The sequence below is a fragment of the Lygodium microphyllum genome, chromosome 11 (assembly GCF_053477565.2).
Source record: "Lygodium microphyllum isolate KBCC chromosome 11, Lygodium_microphyllum_v1.1.10, whole genome shotgun sequence".
Taxonomy (NCBI): Eukaryota; Viridiplantae; Streptophyta; class Polypodiopsida; order Schizaeales; family Lygodiaceae; genus Lygodium; species Lygodium microphyllum.
This window is the reverse complement of record NC_141145.1, coordinates 50,560,942-50,585,106: the sequence shown is the minus strand read 5'-3', so window position 1 is coordinate 50,585,106 and position 24,165 is coordinate 50,560,942. Positions and strand designations below refer to the sequence as shown.

At 41.8% G+C, this 24,165-nt stretch overlaps 1 protein-coding gene across 2 annotated transcripts in view; it reads right to left on the bottom strand.

Moving 5' to 3' along the window:
- The window catches only part of LOC148028803 (RNA polymerase III subunit RPC82 family protein), a 165,607-nt gene extending 141,918 nt beyond the window's left edge, over positions 1-23,689 (bottom strand). For both annotated transcript variants that reach the window (XM_087687594.1, XM_087687593.1), the window contains exons 1-2: positions 23,534-23,689; positions 23,290-23,437 (exon numbers count right to left, since the gene is read on the bottom strand). In XM_087687594.1, the coding sequence (XP_087543720.1) occupies positions 23,290-23,437; positions 23,534-23,602 (217 nt within the window). In that variant the 5' untranslated portion in view covers positions 23,603-23,689. The remainder of the gene's footprint in view (positions 1-23,289; positions 23,438-23,533) is intronic.
- Positions 23,690-24,165: the final 476 nt, after the last annotated feature.

Here is a 24,165-nt window from a genome sequence, read left to right as displayed (position 1 = left end):
GTACCTTTGTCTTGTATCAAATCACCCATGATCTGAGAGAGGGTGTTAGCAAATATGTCAACTCATGTGTGAGTCTATGCATGCTTTAGGACTGGGCACTATTTAGATTATTTTAGGCATTTTTCATGGTCTTTATTTTGATCATATTTAGCATTTATTGCTGGCCAACCAGCATTAATTATTGGCCGACCTGATCATATTAAGGACATATTTTTGTCCTATTTATTCAAGCTCCTCCTCTTCAGTCAATCACTCACTCACCATCATACTTGTGGATCTTCTGTTGGGGAGAGGAGCCGGTGCTAGTGCCCACACAGCCCACTGGCTCACTATTGTATGCGATTGTCTCGTGTTGGATATATGGATTCCATTTCCCGAGCATACATTTGAGTTCTCATCTATATTGTGTTCTTCAGTGTTTCTTCTTTCCTTTCTCTTTTTCTTGTGTTAGACAATTTATTACAACACATGTTTATGCTTCCATTGCTGCATCCACTTCTGACAGAGCTTGCTTCAAACCATACAAAGCCTTTTTCAGCTTGCATAACAAGTGTTCAAATCCTTCAACTGCAAAACCAATGGGCTGCTGTACATACACTTCTTCCTGAAGTTCCCCATGTAAAAATGCAGTTTTAATATCAAGTTGGTGCACAATCCAACCATAATGGGCAGCCAAAGCAACCATACACGGAATGGTAGTCATACAAGATGTAGGAGCAAATGTTTCCTCATAATCAATACCCTTCTTTTGTGCATAGCCTTTTGCCATAAGCCTGGCTTTGTACTTATCAATGGATCCATCCACTTTTCTTTTCAGCTTATAGACCCATTTAGTACCAATGGCTTTCACTACAAGAGAATGGGGCAATAGCGACGGCCATTTGCGACCACAAAAAAGCGGTGTCGCTAAAAGCATCACTATTAGCGTCGCTAATTCTATTAGCGACGCCGGTACCCGAGCGTGGCATTTTCCGAGAAAACATTTGCGAGAAAGAATAAAAGAGAGAGCGAGAGAGCTTAAAGCTTTGAGAGGGAGAGAGAAAGGAAGAGGGAGAGAAAGAGGGAGGGAGAGAGCTCATCACCATCGTCACTGTCGCCGTCGCCGGCTATATACGAAGAAGAAAGAGAAGCGTGCAAGGAAGAAGGGAGGGAAGGTGCAAAGAGAAAGTGCAAAGGGTTTCATCTTCAGGCCTTTGAGGTAGATACATTGCCTCTTCTTGTTTTATTTTTGTGTTCTCTTCTTTTCTTTTTTTGTTTTTCTTTGCAAAGAGATACAAGGAAAGAGAGGGAGGGAGGAAGGGAGGGAGAAGAAGGAAGGGAGAGGAAAAGAGAAAGAGGGAGAGAAAGGAAACAAAGAAAAAGAGGAAGAGAGAAATGAGAGATGAAAGGAGAAAGAGAGGAGGATGAGTGAGAGAAACAACGAGAGAGAGAGGGAGGAGAAACAAAGAGAGGAAACAAAGAAAGGAAAATAGAGAGAGAAATAGAGGGGGAGAGAAATAGAGAGAGGGAGAGGGAAAGAAGAGAGGAGGAGGTAGAAAAGAAGGGTGAGGTAAAGAGAGGAAGAAGAGTGAAAAGAAGAGAGAGAGAGGGAAAAAGAGAGATAAAGAGAGATAAAGAGAAAAAAATAGAGAGCGAGAGAGAGGAAGAGAGAAATAGGAAAACAATGAGAGAATGAGAGAGAAGGTTAAGAAAGAAAAGTAAAGGGAGAAGGGGGAGAGAGAGATAAAGAGAGGTGGGGTGACATTTCTTTCAATATCTTTGTTTTTTAAGCTTTTTATTTTCTATCTTTGATTGTCTTTGCAATGAGATGAGTTGAGTGAGAGTGGGGAGGGAAGGAGGGAGAGAAATAAAGAGAAGGGAGGGGAAGGAAGAGAGAGATGGAGAGAAATAAAAAAAGGGAGAGAGAGGGGCTTCATAAAAAAGTGTCGAAACTCGAGCATGGCATTTTACAGGTTTGTAAACAAGTGAGAGAGAGAGGCCGCCACTGCCACCACCATCCATGAAGAGGGAGGAGACAAGTGTAAAGGAGAAGGAACTCGCGAAGAAGAAAAAAAAGGAGAGAAGTACGAAGAGATTCTTCTTCAAGCTTTGAGGTAAGTGCATTATCTCTTCTCTCTTTGTTTTTCTCTTTTCTTTACTTCTCTTTCTTTTTGTTGATGAAGAGTGTATAGAGAGAAGAAGTGAGAGAGATCAATGTGCACAAGGGAGATTGAGAGAGAGAGAGAGAGAGAGAGAGGCTGCTGCCACCGCCAATCCACCACAAAAAGAGAGGGGACAACTGCAAAGAAGAAGAAGGAAACCTGTGAAGGAGAAGAAGAAGAAGAAGGAGAGAAGCGCGAAAGGATTCTTCTTCAAGCTTTGAGGTAAGTGCATTCTCTCTTCTCTCTTTGTTTTTCTCTTTTCTTTAATACTCTCTTTCTTTTTGTTGATGAAGAGATGTATAGAAAGAAGAAGGGAGACAGATCAACACAAGGGAGATTGAGAGAGAGAGAGAGAGGCTTCTGCTGCCGCTGCCATTGCCACCGCATCCACTAAAAGAGAGGGGACAACTACAAAGAAGAAGGAGGAAACCCGTGAAGGAGAAGAAGGAGGACAAAAGCACGAAAGGATTCTTTAGACGCCAAACTTTGAACCAGGGGTCTGCATTTTTTTTTCCCAAAAAAAAATTTTGGGCTCTTGGCCACCTAACAAGTGCGCGTGTGAATTTTCGTCGCATTCCGATAAAAGGTTATGGATTTACGATCACACAATGGACAATGCGTATGAAGCTGCATTAACCTGGTTTTGGGGTTTAAATGGGTTAAAAGTTCATTCTTCTTCTCATTTTCACATCTTACTTTCTTTGCTTCCTTCATTCTCACACCCCCAACCTCTGTATCTTCTCCATCTTGTCCTCCTCGATCTTGCATGGCAGGCACCAAGCAAGCATGTCGCCATTTCTCGGCCATGGAAAGGCCTCACGCCAAGGCCCGCCATCTGGAACACAAGGTGGAGCCTCCTCTAGTGCAACAGCAGATGCTTCCCATAGAGCACAACGACCACCAGAGAAGAAGAGGAGATGGAAACCAGGCACTGTCGCCCTTCGGGAGATAAGAAGAATCCAACGCGGATACGAGCTTCTCATCCCGAAAAGATATTTTCATAAGGTTGTTCGGGAAGTCATGCAAGACTTAGAGCTGAAAGGGATGGAGAGATTTTGGGCATGAGTGCAGGATGGGCCACCAATAGGAAGGTAGATTGCTGCAGCTATGATGGCAAAAAGAAGAGCCTACATAATGTACTACATGTACCTTCTATTACCAAGAATCTATTGTCGGTTGGACAGATAGCAGAATAGAATTTGCAAGAATCTACTGTCGGTTGGATAGATGATTTCAACCAATACACATGGCTGTACATTCTAAAGTACAAGGATGAGGTGCTCGATGTCTTTAAGCAAATGGGTTTATAAAGAGAAATGCAAGTCAGATGGTTCGTTGGAAAGGTATAAAGCCCGGCTGATTGCAAAGGGATATGCACAACAATATGGCCTAGATTATAAGGAGACTTTCAGCTCGGTTGCCAAGATGGAAATAGTGTGAGAATTGTAGGAGTCAATGAGGCTTGGAGATAGGGGTAGACAGACCTTACGCTCTGAGAGAGAGACAGAGAGAGTGCGAGTAAGCAGAGTAGAGAGTGAACACGTTTTTCGGTACAATGACGAGTGTACCACTTTAGGTTTTAGATAGATATATATATGAAAGTACAATGTGTTAAGGGTGTGTTCACACCCGTGTACATATAAAAGGCACAATGGCCCTTTATTCCCAACAACCTCCCACCTAAAGGCAATGTGCCTTAAGAGGAAAAAAGAATTAGCTAAGTCTAAGTATGTACAAAGCTGAAATAAATATATCTATCCAACTCTCATCATCTGTCGGCAATGAGCAAACCGCTCTGTTGGAAGACCCTTCGTGAGAAGGTCTGCAAGATTATCATCTGTATGCACTTTGATAAGCTCAATGCTCTTGCTGTCAAGTACATCTCTAATGAAGCGATATTTCACCTGTATGTGCTTTGTCTTTGCATGAAAGACAGGATTCCGTGCTAGCATGATAGCACTCTGACTATCACAATGGAGAACAGGTAACGCTGTGATGCCAAGCTCTCCCACCAGACGTAAAAGCCATAAAGTCTCCTTGCATGCCTCAGTGGCAGCTACATACTCTGCCTTTGTAGTAGACAATGCAACACACTTTTGTAGCTTGGAGATCCAAGAGACCACTCCTCCTGTGAAAGTAAACACATACCCAAAAATGGACTTCCTGCAATCCGCATGACCAGTATAGTCTGCATCCATAAAGCCAACAACAGATGCCTTCTGCTTTCCAAAGCACATGCACAACTCCTTTGTGCCTTTGAGGTATCTCATAATACCTTTCACTGCATCCCAATGCTTCTTGCCAGGGGTTGCCATGTATCTGCTAACCACTCCCACTGCAAAATCTTCTTGGGCCTAAGCAAGTGATGAAAAAGCTCCTTGCGAAATACCTTTTCGAATTGATTATATCTAGCTTTTGCAATCAAAGGATTCAGTTTTTTTTTTTTTTCTGATACACAATTTTTAGACATTAGGTGTAGGTGACATTGACAAATGAATTATGCAAGAATATTTAGTGCATATAGCTAGAAGGGTGGCAGGGCTGCATGCCCTGCCACCTAATTTTTTTCCCCTCTGTAACCGTCGCTATTTGCGTCGGAAATTTACTCTGCAACCGTCGCTATTAGCGTCTCTATTAGCGTCGCTAACCTAAATAGCGACACTAATAGCAATGAATCGATTGCATCGCTAATAGCGACGCAAATAGCGATGACAGGGGTAATTTTTTCCATGAATAATTCCGTAGCTTTAAACGTCGCTATTGGGTCTATATGTTGTAGTGTTTCTTTCCAACAAGCAATGTCACTAAATCCCATGTTTGATTCTTCATAATAGAATCAAATTCAGCTTCCATTGCTAACATCCAATGCACACTCTATTGTGCATCTCAAAACAATCAGGCTCCTCATCATCAAATGTGTGTGTTGCCATAACAAACTCCATTGTATTAGCATGATCATGCAGACATGCTTGTCTTCTAGTACAACCAGCAAGAGAAGCATCCAAATGACTATCTTTTATAATCTACAAGTACCATCTAGGCATTTACCTAGCCTCTTGATTATGTATATGCTCCTAATTAACCTCAAATTCAGCATCTTGCTGAATATTTAGATCAGCCATAGGATGAATTTCTGCATTGCTTAATGGAGCAGTTGGCTAAACATTTTGTTTATTTATTGGAAACTCTAACTGTATTGCCAAAAGAAATGGGCAGCAGCCCTTCAAACACATCATTTGCAGCCTGATATGTGTCAAAACCAACAAGAGATAATTCTGATTTTTCGTTAAAAATCACATCCCTACTGACAAAGACTTTCTTGGAAACAAGATCATATAGTCTGTATCCTTTGCTCTCACTACTATACCCTACAAAAATGCATTTAACAGCCTTTTTGTCCAACTTCTTTCTCAATACTTTGGGAATATAAGCATATGGAAGACACCCAAAAGTATGAAAGTGGCCAACTAAAGGTTTCCGACTGTTCCAATCCTCAAAAGGCGTGACATTTTTCAATGCCTTGGTAGGGCACCTATTCAAAACGTGACAAGCACATATAACTGCTTCCATCCAAAAGCCATGTGACAGATTCTTAGCTTTCAACATACATCTCGCCATCTCCATGAGTAATCAATTCTTCCCTTCTGCAACCCCATTTTGTTGTGGAGTATATACAGTAGTATACTAATGGGCAATGCCTTTCTGCTTCAAAAAATTATTCAACAAAGAAGATATGTATTCTCCCTCCCGGTCCAAACGGAGAGTATTAATCCTACAGCCACATTGATTTTCAAGAAGTGCAATAAAAGCCAAATGTGCATCCTACACCTCTGACTTTTTGACCAATGAATAGGCCCAACAAAAGCGAGTAAAGTCATCAATGAAGGTGACGAAATAATAGCATCCACCCAATGACTTTGTCTGCATATGGCCACATACATTTAAATGCACAATCTGTAACCTACCTATTGCCTTAAAAGCAACATCACGAGAAAAAGAGAATCGGTGCATTTTTTCCAAAATGCATCCCTCACCAATACGTTCAAGAGGTCTCTCTAGAGGTAAACCATCTAACATCTGCGTACCCTGCATAAGTATCAGACTATCATAGTTAGCATGCTCCATGTGAGCATGCCATAACTCTGCCTGTGACATAGCAGGAGTGATAGTAGATGCCAAATAGACTCACTAATCAATCAAATAAGCATCTAACTCATAGAGTCCATGACATAATGTGCTAGTCAATACCAAAGTCAAGAATTCCTTATCCCTGACCATGCATTTGTCATCATCAAATGTGACCTGCACACCACACTTTGCTAAAGAAGAAATGGACAACAAATTCTCATTTATCGCTGGCACATATAATGCATCTTGTAAACAAAGAGTAGAGCCATCGATGGCTTTCAAGGCAATCTCCCCAACACCTCTAACAGGGTAAGATGCATTGGCACATTGCACAAATTTGCCGACAAGAGTTGCAATAATAGAGGTAAACATATCCTTGCGGAATGTAATGTGCTTAGAAGCACCACTGTCAAAGAACCAAGTGCTAGCATCTTCTATAGAGCTGAATGCTCTATCTACCAAGAAGAATTATAACTGCAAGTGTAAAAACAGTAGTCGTGGTCAACAACAAAAGATGCATACTGTGCCATACAAGGTTCTCTTAAGCTTAGACACCAAGTGCTCCTTTCTTGGCATAACAAAACCTTCTAGCTGCTTCATGTATAGCTCTTTTTCCAAATCACCATGTAGGAATGCAGTTCTAACATCCATCTGATCAAGTTCAAGATCCATAGATGCTACGATAGCAAACAATACCCAAAGAGTGATCATTTTGACAGCAAGTAAAAAGACTTCCTAAAAGTCAATCCCCTCTTTCTGTGTATAGCCCTTAGCCACAAGCCTAGCTTTGTATTTGGGTTTGCTATCCACACATTTGATTTTATAAACCCATTTGTTAGGAATAGCTTTTCTATCTTTGGGTAATGAAACTAAATCCCAAGTATCATTCTAATACAATGATTTCATTTCTTCTTGCATAGCTAGCTTCCGACCTGGCTTCTCACAATAATGGCCCTTCTTGGCTTGCGTGCCCCCTGCTTCTTGTTGCTCTGTGAAGTACCTGAACTTCCAAAACTCTACAGAGCATTTCTAGACTGGCTGCCCTAGCCCTTCTATCTTGCCATGAAAGCCTGTTCAGAGGCTACAACATCCACTCCACTATTCTTTCATGTTTGCTCTTCTTCTAGGAGCAAACTAACCAAATAAAGAAAGGTAAGTGGCTACGGAGAAATTCTCATGGTCCTACATGGCATCACCTTCATCCATCTTCACATTCTCAAGCTTTTTTTAAAGAAAGAAATGCGTCTCATTTTTCCTAGAAAATATCTACTCAAGTGTGAGCCATACTACTCCTGAAGCAATAGCAAACCGTATATGCGGGATTATGAACCGCTAAACTACCAATGTAATCAGTGACAATGCTTGGGCATCCTGAGTATCCCAAGCCTTCTGTGCAGCTGTTCTTTGGGGAAATGCCTGAGCTGGAGATGGCCTCTGACCACATCCTTCTTGGGGAGGAGTTGCACGAGCCACAACTACAGGAAAGATTTCTTCACCGCTAACATACTCCCAAAGATTTTTTGCAATTAGCACACTATTCATCATGAAGGACCATAGAGAATAGTTATTGCCGTCCAATCTATTCTCTTTGGATACATAAGTGAATACATCACTCTATCCTTGATTAGCCATGATAAATGTCACTATTTCAAAAAACACGAGCAAGAACCAAAGCTGGAACAACCTAGAAATCTACAAATTTCCAGAAATTACAGCATACACCAAGCTGTAATTAGCAAAATTGTGTCACACTTAATCACAATTGTCCAATGTGCAAGTTGTCCAATGCACAAATAGTGTTCAGCAACACATAAAATGCAAAAGCCTGAAAATTTAGCTGTCCAAAATGCACAATTTCAATCTATTTCAGACGGAATCTTCAGCACATGTGCCAATGTCTACTAAACATCCAAAAGCCCCAAATTTTCTAACCCAAATCCCAAGAAATTTCTGCTCCAAGAGCAAAAATGCACTCGTTGGGCAAAAGCCCCTTTCTGTAGTTCGGATTTTTGAATAAAAAATAATTAAATGTACCTTTTATCTTCAATGTGAGCCGAGTCAAGGCGGGAGGCCTGGTGGAGCTGTGCAGAGCTCAGGCAGAAGTGGCAAGCAAGGTCAACCTGGCAGAGGTGGTGGCGACAAGCTGGTTGCACTGGAAATGCTAGGACCAAGGGGCGGCACTCTGAGCATTTCGTTGGTGGCATTGCAGGACTAGGGGGTGGCAATTGCGACAGGTGGCATAGCGAACGAGCTGGAGCAAGGGGTGACAGTGCTGGCGGTGCTGGCTGTTGGTGGACCTAGCGAGCCTGCAATCAGCAGCTAGAGTTGGCGATAGAGCTACTGGCAGCAGTTCCAAGTGGGGAACAGGGCCGGTACAAATTTGGACAGCAAGAGAGCTGAAGAGCCTGGAGAGGCCAGCTGGACCAAGCTAAATCTGAGCTCTAATACCAAAAGTGAGAAGGGAGATGGCAACTCTCAACTGGAAGCAAACAATAGATAGTAGAGAAAGTGATTGTGAAGACACAGCACAACACACGATGCAATTCCCAAGTGTGTAAGTGAAAGCACAAAGTACAACCCTTAGACCTTAGGGTTGTTAAGGTGCATTCACACTCGAAAGATGTAAAGTATGGTAAGTGACCGAATAAACACACAAAATAGAAAATAATGTGACTAGGGGGAAAAATCTCTCGTATAGAGAGTAAAAAGTGCCCTAGTGTCCTACTGCAAATCACCGACACTCCTCTGTGAACATAGGCATGAGTGAAACCCAACACTCCAAGACTAGAGAGGCTAGCTCCTCCCAAAGAAGACTCAAAGGTCCTTGATGTAAGAAGGCTGATACAGAACACATCAAACTTTGGAGATGGCAGCTGAGTCAAGAGAATCATTGTCATATCCTCTCAAGATATAGTCCTCCCACACGATGCAAGCTCATCCCTCATGTCCTCTAGTTTGTTGATGTGATCCTTTATAGAAGAAGAACCATCAACACTGAGCACCCAAGGTTTCTTCTCAAGAGAGATCCTATGGGCAAACGTCTTCTAATGGTACAAAGACACGAGCTTCTTCCACACTTCTGTCATTTTCTTTAACCTGCGAACATGTAGTAGGAAAAAATCCCGTAAGGCCATGAAAGGGAAGGATTGGGCTCAAGAGTTGAGCCGATCCTATAAGGCCACACAATCCATTGACAATCCCTCTCTAGGATCCTCCACGAAACAGGTCATAGATAGTGTAACAAGCTCCCAAAGATCAAAGGTGTCAAGGATGCATTCCACCTTACATTATCAAAGCAAATTGTTGGCACCATCTAGCTGGTCCTCTTTGGGTAAAGAAGGGGGAATAGGCATTGTATGGGAGGTGCCATGTCATGCATTTTAAAGCCTGTAGAGTGGGCTTTGTTGAAACATGGAGAGAAGGGAGAGGAGAGAGTCTACAAAAGACAAAAGACGATGATTGTCCAACATAGCAACTGCTGAAAGACAAAATGGCTGACTACTAATTGGTCCAACATGCCAAACATGGCCGACTATAATAAATGCAAGCCACTCGCATTTAATGCAGCGAAAAATGATGATGTGGCAGTTCTAGGGAAAATTGCTGCAGTCTCAAGCTGAACAATATCTAGCAGGGAAGCACAAGTTATGAAATGCCTGACAAACACCGAAAATGCACACTAAAATGAATGAAGACACGGTCCGAGCTCCAACGCTCCTGTCAAACTCGAACTAGGGCTCACAACCAGGAGATGACTAACTAACTGACTAAATAAGACAAGCTAATAGAAATATTTTTTTGTTTTTACTTTTGAAGTGGCAAAAGCTAATACAATAGGGACATATCCCTTGTTTCATTTTACATCCAATGTGTGGGCCTTGCCTTTATGCTGAATAGTAATGGCTTTGGCATAGAAATCAATCACTACATGCACAAAATGGCACCAAGGCATACCAAGCAATATGTCACAACCCTCTAATGGTGCAATGAAGAACTCTTCGTTGTCTATATAACTTTGAATGTGTAAATGAAGCTTTCCAATCAAAGATGCGACAAGCTCGACATAGCCCTTACATACCATACCAATTTCTCCCAAGGGTCCCATCTCATCCTCTCTAAGGCCTAGAAAGACTGCCATGTCTGCAAATAAAATTGGCTCTTGCTCCATTACCAAAGAATATCAATGCATGCTGGTCCCTAATCTTCTCCATGCTCTACAAAGCTGGATAATCTTCCTCCATGCCGGTCCCTAATCCTTGGACAATTGAGCAAAGATGTCAGCTATTGTCCTCAATCGAGCCTTAAATCAATCACCATATTCTTTATCTCCTTGTCGATCATCAACATCTTATGGCCTAGAGGGACCCACTTCTTGCTCAACGCCCACATTTTTAGCTTGCTGCCCAAGCTATGTGCCTTGTCCAAGATCGAGCATTGCATTTTCCCCTTTATTATGTGCATGTGTCAGCCTGAAAGGCATCATCACTGCTTCATCCCATCTCACTGTATGAAGACATGCTTGCTGTAATGCATTCAATTGATCACAATTTCAACAAGAATGCAACTTGGCTTGCATACAAGTGCATCAGGACTACCTACTCAAGGGAGTTGATGTATTCTAGCAATGGAACCATGGAACCATGGAACCAGCCTTCTTGGCAAGGGTGGTGATAACTTCATTTAACTCAAAATATAGCAGGCATTAAAGTCACAAATCTGAAAATATACACTTTACCACTTAATCTTGGACAACTGACACCCCATTGGCCCCAACAACCGGTGCCCCTTGCAGTATTTCTTTATCTTGTATTGTTGTAAGGTTGAAATACAATGAGATATAGTCTTATCTCCTTCGATCTTCAATACAAATGGCTGGCATAAATGACCAGCACTGATTGGGTACAACTTTTCCCTTGATTGTACACAACAATCTAGGCTCAAACTAGATCTTCAATCTCTTGCATGTGGACCACAATAATTTGGGAATGAACTAACCCTTGGATCAGCTGCAAATTAGTACCTTCAGTCGCTACACCAAGCACCTGGGTTTTCAATAATTGGGCATGGATCCCAAGGTGGCTGTGGAACCCTAATTTCTGTTGTAAATTAGGGCTTCAGCAACAATTTCTGCAATCGTTCCTTACCAAAGCTAGAAATGGCTTAGAACTGTTGAGAGATTGATGAAAGATGAGAGCAAGTTGTTGAGAAGCCAAGTCATTCAGTACATTTTCCCTCCTTCATTCATATTTTTGGTTTCCATTTAGAGCACCAAAAAGGATTTATGGGCGCTTCCCAAGAGAGTCAGAATGCCACCTGAGGGCACCACTTGAGACAGTCTGTGCCTATAAATACGGTTCTAACCCCGCCCATTCACCATCCCACTCATTTGTTCCTTCCAACAATCTATTCATATCCCTACCTTATCTCTCCACTACTATTCACACCCCTCACAAGGACATTACAATTCATGGCCAGCTTCCATCGTCTCCATCCCTCCTACTGTCAGGCGCCCTATATTCATCATCCTCTGGCTTGCAGTTACGGTGGCAGACCATCTCTCTCCTGTTGGCAACCACACTCCATAGTTGGCGAGGCATCTGCCTGTGGGGTTTTCTAGCCTCTGTAGGTTGCATTTATCCCTCTAGTGACTTATCCCTCTGGTGACTACCCCTCCATCAAGCATCAGCTCTGCTCCACCTAGTGTCATCTTTCTACCTATGTTTGGCAATTCCTCCACCTGGTGTCACCACTTTTTCATCTAGAGTCATCTTCAAATTTGTGTTTTGTAGATTAGAGGCTCCTGCTTGATTTGACAACTTGAGAGGACTATGTTTTGCTCCCTCAATGGCTATCTCTATCTTCTTCAGCATTTATCTTCGATATCCTACTATCAAAGGACTACGTTTCACTCCCTTCACTATGCAAATTCCCTACAGGTGTTGCCGCTTGATTTAGAAAAGACAGTGCAATTATCTTTAGAGCTTTGGCTCTGTTGTATCAGCTTGATTCACTTAGCATGATTCAGTGATTCATCATTCTTCTTTTTCTGTGTTTTTTGAGTTTCTCTTCTCTCTCAGTGTTTGTCTTACACACTGTGTTTCTCCCTATAAACCCTACTCTCTCTCTCTCGTTTGCTTCCACAATAGTCATATTTTGACATGGTATCAAAGCCAGAGGTGCTCAAAGAACCAAGAAGATGCTATGCATCGGAGAAGGCAAAGACAAGTTGCAGAAGCGACAACATCTTCTCATTAAACCCCCCCAAAAAAATATATATATGCTGCATCATTAGGAGTTTTTTTCTCCCTCCCACCTGTTGGGTGTAAAGTCCCTTCATCTCCGTGTATATAGTCATACGGGTGTAAACACACCCTTATTGTATCCTAAGATATAAATACATTCTTTTATTCTTTGTGTACCATCACGATCTAGTACACCTATCTTTGCGTTCACTCTCTCTAACTCTCAACTCTGCAGCTTGCATCTCGCTCTCGCACTCCATTGCACACTCTCTTCCCTTCAAACTGGTATCAGAGCATTGGTAATGGTATTCGCGCTTCCCAAGAAGTGCGAATCAAGTCTACACAAGAGAAGAAGCTTGCTTCTGCACAACAATCGACAGCTAAGGTGACACGTATACAAGTGTTAGGTTGCAAGACAGGCAATTGGGTAACAAGCATCAGGTCCAAGACTAGCAATGGTCGACAGGCGACAGGGAAGTCCTAGCAAACAGCAGACGACCGTGCAGACGTGAGCGACTGGCGACTATTGTGCAACGGGTGACGTTTGCGACGACTGACAGGTGCAACGGGGGAACCAATGTAGAGACGGACAAACTGACAGCTTGACCTAAGCGTGGCAACAAGGCCACGCGTCAGACGTGCACGATTGGACAATAGGCAAGGGACAGTCCCCACGACAGGCCGGCAGGTTTCCAAGTCACGTGACGTGACTGCCATTAGACGGGCAAGTCAACAGACCTCATCACTCCAATTTTTTTAAAAGTAAAATTTCCTTTTTTTTTTTCAAAATCCTCTTTGAATTTCCCCTTGGCTCAATGGGGGTTTGCGTGCGCAAGCAAATGCGCAAATTTGTGCATATCTAGGTCCAAAAAATTGGGCCTTTTCAGATTGATTGTTGTTCATGCATAATTGAGGCATTTGCGTCAGAAATTGCAAACATTGTGCGCGTTTAAATTGGAGATTTTTTCAAATTTAGTAAAATTTTGCTCATTTGAGTAAAATTTCTCAACATTGGACCCATAAAATTTGGGGCTTTTGCTGTATTGGTGAAATTTTGTTCAGCTGAGTCAGATTGGCTGACATTGGTGCACATTTGGACCCAAGAAATTTGGGGCTTTTACAAAGTTTTATGAAATTTTGCTAATTTTGCCCGTTATATGCTTTCGGAAACATGTTTTAATGCAATCGAGGCAAATGTCAGTGAAATTTTGGTGCTTTTGCTGAAATTTGTGGATTTTGTCAAAGTTGAAGCGTGAAATGCACTTTGGGAATATTGCTGAAGCAATCTTGTTGCCATAGGCAGAGTGATTTGAGCATTTTTATCTTCCGCTTGTGCGATTTTGGAGAAATTGCAGAGATTTCTTAGTGTTTTGTGTATCAGAAGTTGATACGAGCACATATGTATGCAGTACACATGTTGGACAACTCCCATCGAGTTGATGTATTGCTGATTATTCATGTTGCAGCAATCTTAGTGATCATTTGCAGATTTGGGATTGTTGCAGATGTATTTTTGGTGATATTGCTGAAGTGGGAGTTACATGGTGGGAGTTACATGGCAATGATATATGCATTTAATGTATGTTGAAATTGCAGTCATACTACTAAAAGTCATTTGTTCTACTGCTGTACATATACTTGGACTGAATCTTGCTATTATTTGCTGAAAATTTGGGCTGAAATCAGCTAAATATTCAGCTCATTTTTGCTTTCATAAATTGCAACATTGAATTTCTGGTGTATTGCTGAAAAATGGCTGCAATGCTTCTAGCAGCAATGACACTAATCCCTCTTTGAAATCAAGAGGTTTGATGGCACTGGCTTTGACTTGTGGAAGGATAGGATGCAAGGAATTTTGTTTCTCAAGGACTGTGAATGCTCTCTTGGAGAGTAAGCCTACGACTATGACAGATGTGGATTGGGCTAGACTTAACAAGAAGGCCATTGCATACATTAAGATAGCAGTGTCTGATGATGTACTTACAAATATCAAGCGTCTTGATACAGATTATGCTATACGGAAAAAGCTTAAGGACACTTATGAAAATACAACTCCTGTGAATCAAGTGCATCTTATGCGTAAACTTGTGAACATGGAGTTGAATGAGTCTAAGCCAGCATCTGAGCATTTGAGTGCTGTCACAGGGGTTTTGAGTCAATTGCAAGACTGTAGTTTGGCAACTTTCAATGATAAATTGAAAGCTATTCTCCTATTGATGACTTTGCCTGACAGCTGGGAATCTTTGGTTGTGTCACTTAGCAACAACCCCGCTTTGACTTTTGATGGTATTAGAGGTTCAATCCTTAATGAAGAAATCAGAAGAAAGTCTAGCGGTGAAAGCAGTGGCTCAACTTACCATGTAAGAGGCAAGTCTGAAAAGAGGGGTAATGCAACCAGTAAAGGCAAAAGCAAAAGCAAAAGCAAGGGCAAACAGCAGGATGTCACATGCTATCAGTGTGGGTGTAAAGGGCATAAAAAGCCCGATTGTCGATACTTCAAGAAAGAGCAAGAAAGAAAAAAACATCAAGGTAAGAAAAAGAAGGATAATAAGAAAGATGATGACAGGTCTTCCTCAAAAGAAGTTGCAAAGGCAAATGTTGCATCTAGTGTGGTCATTGAAAAGCTTCCTCACACTGAAGAGATACTTGTTGTAGTCTCATGTAATGATGCAGATATTATGGCAGCAGCAAGTGATATGCACATCACCAAAAAGGAGGTAATTAATGCCTTACTTTCAGCTCATGATGGGCTGTCACAATCATGGATAGTGGATAGCGGTGCCTCTTTTCATATTACCTCTCTTTGGAGTCATTTTCTCAATACACTGCAGGTTGCCTAGGCAAAGTTTATTTGGGTAATAACTATGCATGTGAAATAGAGGGTGTTGGCACCATTAACTTGGCCCTTGAAAATGGCCAAGAGCTGATTTTGCAGGATGTCAAATTTGCACCTGGTATAAAGAAAAGTTTACTATCAATTGGGCAACTTGATGCTAAAGGGTATTTTACTACCTTTGGTGGTGGATCTTGGAAGGTCCATAAGGACTCTATGCTGATTATTAAAGGCAGCAAAAAGAGGACTTTATATTACTTGCATTGTAAAGCATTACCTGGCAAGTTCTTGGTTGTGGCTGAAGTCCATTCACAGATGGAGCTTTGGCACAAAAGACTTGGTCATATGAGCCAGAAAGGCCTTCAGGTTCTCTCCTCTTTAGGGAGATTTGATGTAAAAGGCTTTGGTCTCGAATTTTGTAATGATTGCTTATATGGAAAACAAGTGAAGTCTCCTTATTACTCTGGTGTCATTAAGAAGTCTAATGCTCTTGACTTAGTACACTCTGATGTGTGCACTATGCCTGTTAATTCGTATGGAGGTGCACGGTACTTTGTTACTTTCATTGATGATTTCAATAGAAAGTCATGGAGCAAAAAGGAAGTGTTGGATGCTTTTAAAAAGTTTCATGCTTTTGTTACCACACAGAAAGGGCTTAAGTTGAAAGACATAAAAACAGATAATGGGGGTGAGTATGTCTCAAATGAATTTAACAAGTTTTGTGAGATGCATGGTATTAAGAGGGAGTTGACAACCCCTTATAATCCTACATCAAATGGCGTGGCTGAAAGATTTAATCGCACACTTAGTAAGAGGGTCAGATACATGCTGTCCATAGCTAATCTCCCGCAGCAGTTTTGGGAAGAGGCTCTTAAAACTGCAGTTCATGTATGCAATCGCTCTCCCAATCATGCATTGGAAAATGGCATTCCTGAAGAGGTTTGGTCTGGCAAACCTTCTTCATATGACCATTTACGTGTCTTTGGTTGTAATGCCTTTGTACATGTACCTGTAGAACAAAGGACCAAACTAGACATGACATGAAATCCATCAAGGGCATCTTCATGGGATATGGAGATGAGGAAGAGATGGGTTATAGAGTTTGGCTTCCTCAGGGTAGAAAGATAGTATGCAGCCAAGACGTAGTATTTAATGAGGCAAAGTTGCTAAAAAATGCTACACATGGTGATCTTGACAAAAAGAAGGTCAAACTTCAGCATGAACAGCCATGCCATTCAGTAGCCTTTGGCTGAAAGTTTTGTCCCTCTTTTGATGCTGAAAATGAGCAGCAACCTATTGTGCTACAGCCAGAAGATCATGGACAGCAAATAGATGCATAGGATGAAGTAGGACAGCAAGAAGAACATGCTGAAAACAGATTGCAGCAGTAAGAAAATGCTGAAAATCAGCCACCTAGTGATGGTGTGCACATTCCTCAGGATGTAGGCCCACTACCTAATAATACAGATCATTGGATAAGAAGGTCTACACGTGTCAGAAGGCAATCACAAAGGTTTCAGCCATCTTTGGATTGCATTTTCTTGACTAATGAGGGTGAGCCTCTGACATTTAAAGAGGCACAATCATGTGAAAACAAGATAAAGTGGGAGCTTGCTATGCAGGAAAAGATGAAGTCTCTATATGCAAATAACACATAAGAAAGGCATAGACTTTCAAGAGGTCTTTTCACCAATCGTGAAGATGACTACGCTCCATGTTTTGTTTGCTCTCACTGCATCCTTGGATTTAGAGTTGGATCAAATGGATGTGAAGACTGTTTTTCTTCATGGTGACTTGGATGAAGAGCTATACATGAAGCAGCCAGAAGGATTTGCTATTCCAAGAAAAGAGCATTTGGTTTGTAAGCTGAAACGCAGCTTATATGCGCTGAAACAAACCCCTAGACAATGGTACAAAAAATTTGATACCTTTACGCTCAGCCATGGATTTAAACGCAGTCATGCAGATCATTGCTTATACACTAAAAAGGCTGATGATGGAAGCCTTATTGTGCAGGTTTTATATGTGGATGACATGCTGATTGCAAGATAGCATAAAGTACTTTGAATGCTCTTAAAAGGCAGCTGAGTTCAGCCTTCTCTATGAGACATTTGGGGGCAACTGAACGCATTTTGGGCATGCACATTGAAAGAGACAGGGGGCAGCGTTTGCTATTTCTCTCACACAACAAGTACATCAGCAAAGTACTTGACAGGTTTAATATGGCTGATGCTAAGCCTCTTGGTGTGCCTTTACCACCACATACAAAGCTTAGCAAAGCTGATTGCCCTAAGGATGATGCAGCTGCTAGTGCCATGAAGGGTATACCTTATGCATCAACTTGTGGATCTTTGATGTATGCCATGGTTGCAACTCGCCCTGACATTGCTCATGCAGTGGGAGTTGTTAGTAGATTCATGTCTAGCCTTGGCAAGCCACATTGGAAAGCAATGAAATGTATCTTCAAATACTTGAAAGGTACACAAGAAAAGTGTATATGTTATGGAAAGAGTACACTAGAATTGCAGGGATTTTGTGATTTGGACATGGTAGGAGATCTTGACACTAGGAAATCTACCAGTGGGTATGTCTTTACTTTGGCTGGTGGGGCTATCTCTTGGTGTTCAAGATTGCAAAAAATTGTGGCATTGAGTACTACAAAAGCTGAATATATTTCAGCCGCCGAAGCTTCTAAAGAAGCTATTTGGCTTGGCCGTCTGGTCAAGATTTTGGTCTTTCTTCACGTACTCCAATGCTTGGTTGTGATAGCCAGAGTGCAGTATGTCTAGCTAAGAATGCCATGTTCCATGCGCATACCAAACACATAGATGTTCAGTATCACTTTATTCGACAAGTCTTGGATGATGGTCTTGTCACACTGACTAAGGTCAAAACCCAAGATAACCCTGCAAATGTTCTCACTAAGTATCTTGCAAAGGCTTAGCATGAGCATTGCATTCGTTTAGTGGGAGTTGGTTAGCTTAAAGGTACCACTTTGGACCTTTAAGTGGGAGGTTGTTGGGTGTAAAGTCCCTTCATCTCCGTGTATATAGTCATGCGGGTGTGAACACACCCTTATTGTACCCTAACATATAAATACATTCTTTTATTCTTTGTGTACCATCACGATTTGGTACACCTATCTCTGCGTTCACTCTCTCTAACTCTTAGTTCTACAGCTCACGTCTCGCGCTCTCACACTCAATTGCGCACTCGCAGTCGCACTCCATTTCGCACTCTCTTCCCTTCAACTTGAACACTGAAAACGCAGCCTTGTGTCACGCTGAAAACTCCTCATTCAAATAAGTCTCCTTCAATGCTCTAATACCATGTCAGAGTGAAGCAATGCGGAAATGAATGACCGTGACAAAGAGTGAACCGAGAGAGAAAAGAGAGAGAAAGAGAGTGAAACGCAAAAAATCTATAGTGAAGAATGTTGTATAAGGATGCAGAATTATACACGGGTGCAGAGAAAATATTTGTGTATGTCTCCACCTTGAGGATCTCGATCTTCGTCAGCCCTAAGAGCAATCTCCGCAATCAGCAAACTGAAATCTATCAAAGAGAATGTATAGACTACTGAAAACTCAGCCTATTTATAGGCTGTAAATAAATCAATAAATGATCAGGTCAGCTGCATTAAATGCAGTCGGGACTATCCGATTGCATTAAATGCAGTCGGGACTATCCGACTGCTGCCACGTGGCAGCCTGCCATGCGGCCACGTCCAGGAAATGACTCAACATGAGAGACACCAATTGTTGGATACCGTCTTCTTGTCAATCCACTCCTTTGAGAGACAAAGGCTGTCCGACTCCTTCCTCTTCTTCGACTCCGCAGTCCGCTCCACTGAGAGTGACTATTGTTCACCCTTGGCTCCCTAGGAGCTATCCATTTCCTCCCCTCCCTTGTCTTGCACCATGGACACTGATTTCGACGCGGGCATCGAGGAGATTCTATGTGATACCCCTCCCTCCACTCCCTCTTCTACTTAGGTTTGAGAGGCCACCTCTAGAAGCTACCCAATCTCTATTCCAATGGAGCCTCAAATACCTTCTTTGGCACTATTGGTAGTATTTTCTTCATCTTTAGATTTTTCGGAGGCCATGACCCATGAGTTTCTTGATTCCCTATCTCTCTCATAAGGGGATTCAAAAGGGACTCATCTTTCTTCTTCAAAGGGGAAACCCTTTCCTTCGGCTTCAAAAGGGGTCCTTCCTCATCCTACTGTTCTTCACACACCTTGTCGAGAACCCTTGGGGTGGTTGGCATCTCTATGCCACATCACCCATTTCCTCATCTATTTCCTCATTCTCTTTTTACCATTGATACCAAGATCTACAAGTTCTTCCTAGTTCGAGGCTTTGGATGTTTCAACCATGGCTTGGTGGCTAGGCTTGTTTATACCTCCCAACATGGAGTAATAGACCTTGCGGCTTCTCTCCCGAGGTTTGAGTTTTGGGTTCTATCCACTCATCATGTCTACTATTTTTCACTACATGTTACCTTACAAGTGGAACACCATGATCCTCGGGTTGATCTTTCTCCCTCTTGCGCTCCTCTTTTTCGCTCCTTTTTGTGTCTAAGAGGGGGTGTTGAGAAACCAAGTCATTCAATATATTTTCCCCCCTCCATTTCTATTTTTGCTTTCCATTTACAGCTCCAAAAAGGCTTTTTGGGCACCTCCTGAAAGAGTCAGGGCACCACCCAGGAGACTTCAATGGGCACCACTCCAAACAATTTATGCCTATGAATACAACACTAACTCCACCCATTCACCATCCCACTCATTCATTCCTTCCAACATTTTGTCATTCTCTCTCCACATTCCTCCCTTCTCTCTCCAGCCTCTCCACTGTTCACACCCCTTATAAGGACATTACACTTCGTGGTTGGCTTTCATCATCTCCATCACTCCTATTGCTAGGTGCCATGTCTTCATCATCCTCAAGCTTGCACTTATTGTGGTAGACCTTCTCTCTCCTACTAGTGACCACACTCAATAGTTGGCATCAGCTTTTGCACCTCAAACATTTGCATTTGGGGTTTTCTGGCCTCCACAAGCTGCATTTATCCCTCTAGTGACTACTCCTCCATCAAGTGTCAACTCTGCTCCACCTCGTATCATCGTTCTGCCTATGCTTGACAATTCCTCCACTTGGCATCAATAGTTCATTTGGCATCACCTTCAAATTTTCATTTTGGAGATTGGAGGCTCCTACTTCTTCTGACGACCTGAGAGGACTGCATTCTGCTCCCTCACAACAGCTATCCTTCATCTTCAGCATTTACCTTCGATATTCTACTACCTAAGGATTGCTTTTCACTCCCTTCATTGTGCAGATTCCCTACAGGTGTTGCCACCTGATTCAGACAGGACAATGTAGTTATCTTCAAAGCTTTGGCTCCACTATATCAACTTGATTCACTTAGCATGATTCAATGATTATTCATTCATCTTATTCTTCTTTTGTGTTTTCTGAGTTTCTCTTCTCTCTCAATATTTGTTGTACACACTCAATGTTTCTCCCCACAAACCCTACTCTCTCTCTCGTTTGCTTTCACAGTTGTCATATTTTGACACAAGCTAGAGAGAGAGAGAGAGAGAGAGAGAGAGAGAGAGTTCTCAATTGTCGCTGGAATGGGCCAAAATGCTGGTCACCCTCTGGCTAGCTGAAAATTAATGTGCTAACCGGCATGGGACATTAAATAATCCCAACATAAATTGGCCTTGGACTAGCATTAATTTATTAATTAATGCCCAATCCCATAATGTCACCACTAGACATTTAATGGCCCAATTACTAGCCTAGACCCCAAACTGACACCAAGTAGTTGCCTGACATAACTTTGTACAACTTTTGCCAATGTCACCCACTATTCACGTGAGTTACTTAGGCCATCACCATGACTTAACTGACTTGCACTTCACATATGCACCTCACATGTGCATAACTTAACAATACAAAGATAAGCATTAAAAATACATGTCCTTATGATATCTGATGTTGTTTGTATTTGTTGATTATTGCTTCAAGTTTGATCCACCCTCCTCAAATCTTGCAACCTTGCATCTTGCTGCCATTCCTATCCCACTGGCATGGGCATCATCCTACAACTAGGCTGCAAGCAACAACATTTAGATACTCCATGAAATCTGTTAGATGTTGCTAACTGATTTTTGTTGTGTTGTACCTTGTTGTACCTGTGCTTAGAGCTTTGACATCTACAGCCTGCATTTTAATCAGCCCTACCACCGTTTTGTACTATACAGTTAAAGTTTTAATCATTTTGTGGTTGTTTTCCATTTCCTTCACAAGCATCACCAGTTGATTGTGTATGTTCCATTCTTTTTTGCATTTTTCAGCCTGATTTACACATCCAAAAAAAGGTCCATACATGATGGTTGTTATGCCTCTGTTGACCAAACTCACTTCACATATCATATCTTCCTCATCTTTAAGCTACACCAGTATTCTTGCTTGACTAGTTGAACTCTTGGTATCGGCCTTATTAACCATAAAGTGCCACAGATTTTATTTCTAAAACCCTCATTTATGTAACACTAATGACAAGCTTCAAGGCCCCTCGCCCTAACTAATTAACTTAGAGTGTGGTGATGAAAGCACGGTTTTGTGCAAAAGTGTCTATAGTACATTGTTTCAGGTTTTCCCTAGCATCAATGATGATTTTCTCCTCTTCCATCTAATTGGGACAAAGACAATTATGAGGAAGCAATCCTAGACTGAGGCAATGACAATGCCAAAGCATTGTCATTGTCAATCCTAGACTGAGACAATGACAATGCCAAAGCATTGTTAGTGCTTCTTCAATGCATTTCGAAGGAAGTCTTACCAATATTTACATCTCGTAGGACATATCCCGAGGTGTAGGGGAAGCTCCAGCTTGTGTACGAGGCTACATCAACCATGAGGGTTGTTACCTTCTACGGCCAATTACAAAATATTGGATTCAAAGCAACTAATACAGTTCAATCATTCACTCTCTGATTGACATAAATCCAAGATCCACTTCACAACATGCAATGCGCTCTTCCCAAAGCCCATCTCATGGGGACTGTTCTTTACAAACTCTTGCCTAAGTTTCGTGGTGCTACAAATGTATTACGAGCTTAGACATCAAATTCTCCTGTCAATTTTCAACCCATGACATTGATGCTGCTTGAGCACAATTTTGCCATAAGATTACAAGGGAGGTTTCCATCTCATTCTAGCAAACACCCTTCGAGTGCTTTGGCTACTTTAGAGAGGGGCAACATCCTTCAATTGCAAAAATGCCTAGAGTAAGCCTTCCAAAGGCCAATGCAGCATCACTAGAACTAGTTGGAATCCCAATCACAATTCTAGGCAAGAAAACTACCAAGATATTTAAGAAAGGATTTCTCAAGTAAGGCATATTATGCGAGATGTCAAAGGAGGTAATACATATTCTAACGAGAGGCCCTTATCCTTGTGATATGTTGGGCCTTCTTCATGCTATGGCTATTGAGTGCGATACTAGAAATGTGAAGAAAATCAAGGTGACGTTGCATCCAATAAACTTTAGGACCAACTTGTCCTTGGGATGTGTTGGCCTTGCTTCGCACAATGGTGCATCTTGGTGCCAGGCAAAAAGGTTGCGACTGCAATGTATTAGCCACTTCACCACAAGAAGGCGAATAAGGCGCTACATCATTTAGGGAATCTTCCATATCTTCAATTCCTCATACAAGTCTCTTTGATCTTGAAGATCTTCCTGATAACCAGCTAGGAGTGTTTCACTGTAGATTTTGAGAACAAGATGTCTGTTCGCCTTTTAAATATCCAGACTATATGTTTGAAATGAGGCAATAAACGTTTTAAAAACGGAAAGTCAGTGAATTATGTAGCTTCAATACAAACATCTTTCTCGTAAGGGATGGAAGAAAACAGGATGCAGCACCAACCTTCAATCTCAATCTTAAAACCCTGCACGCAATTATGCTGGACGAGGACTAAAAGGCAGTTGCGAAGCTCCGGAATGGTGATCTCCGAGAACCTTGCCAGCTCTGGCAAAGAAAGGCGACCCCGGAAGAGCAGAGACTTGCAAACTTTCTGCCATCACCGGCACACTAATGGATTCTTCATTTGTCCTTGAAGTTAAACTAAGACGTTTGTTTCGTCAGAAAACAGGAAAGCGGGAGAGCTTACACCGACTATGTCTCCGAATTGGTTCTGGATGAGCTCATGCGCAAGTTTTCGTCCCTGCTGACCAACCATGGCTTCCTCCTCCTCCTCGTCCTCCTCCTCTATTCGTACATTTGAGTCGATGCTAGGTAGCGCTTAATGTAATTAAACCTGAGGTTTAGCGCAAAAGTTTCGAACCACAGAACCTTCAAATTGTAAAATTTTCAGAAGAATAAGGCTTCAACTCCGTTTTATAAAATTTTCAGCTATATGTAAATTTTGATTCCAAAATTCTTCCATAATTTCGAGCTAAAGGTTATTGTATATGCTAACAAAAATGTTCTTGGTGAACAATAACAATGGATATATTGCTCTCTTCAAGTATGGGGTTGTGTAAGGTCTCTTTAATACATTGCCCTAAGAACATCACATTTCTTTAAAAAATTTTAAAACGTTTAAAGTTACTAAATTTTAGGTATAAAATTGCAAAGGTGTGCCATGACTCGCTACAAGAAATAGTAAGTTGGTGCCTTAGACCCAACATCAAGGGTTTCATGCTCTCAAGCAGTAGATGAAGGCATCTTGTACAATGTAAAAAAGTGATTATGTTTCCACTTTGTCAATCACCAACATGGACATTGTAATGGGACCACATG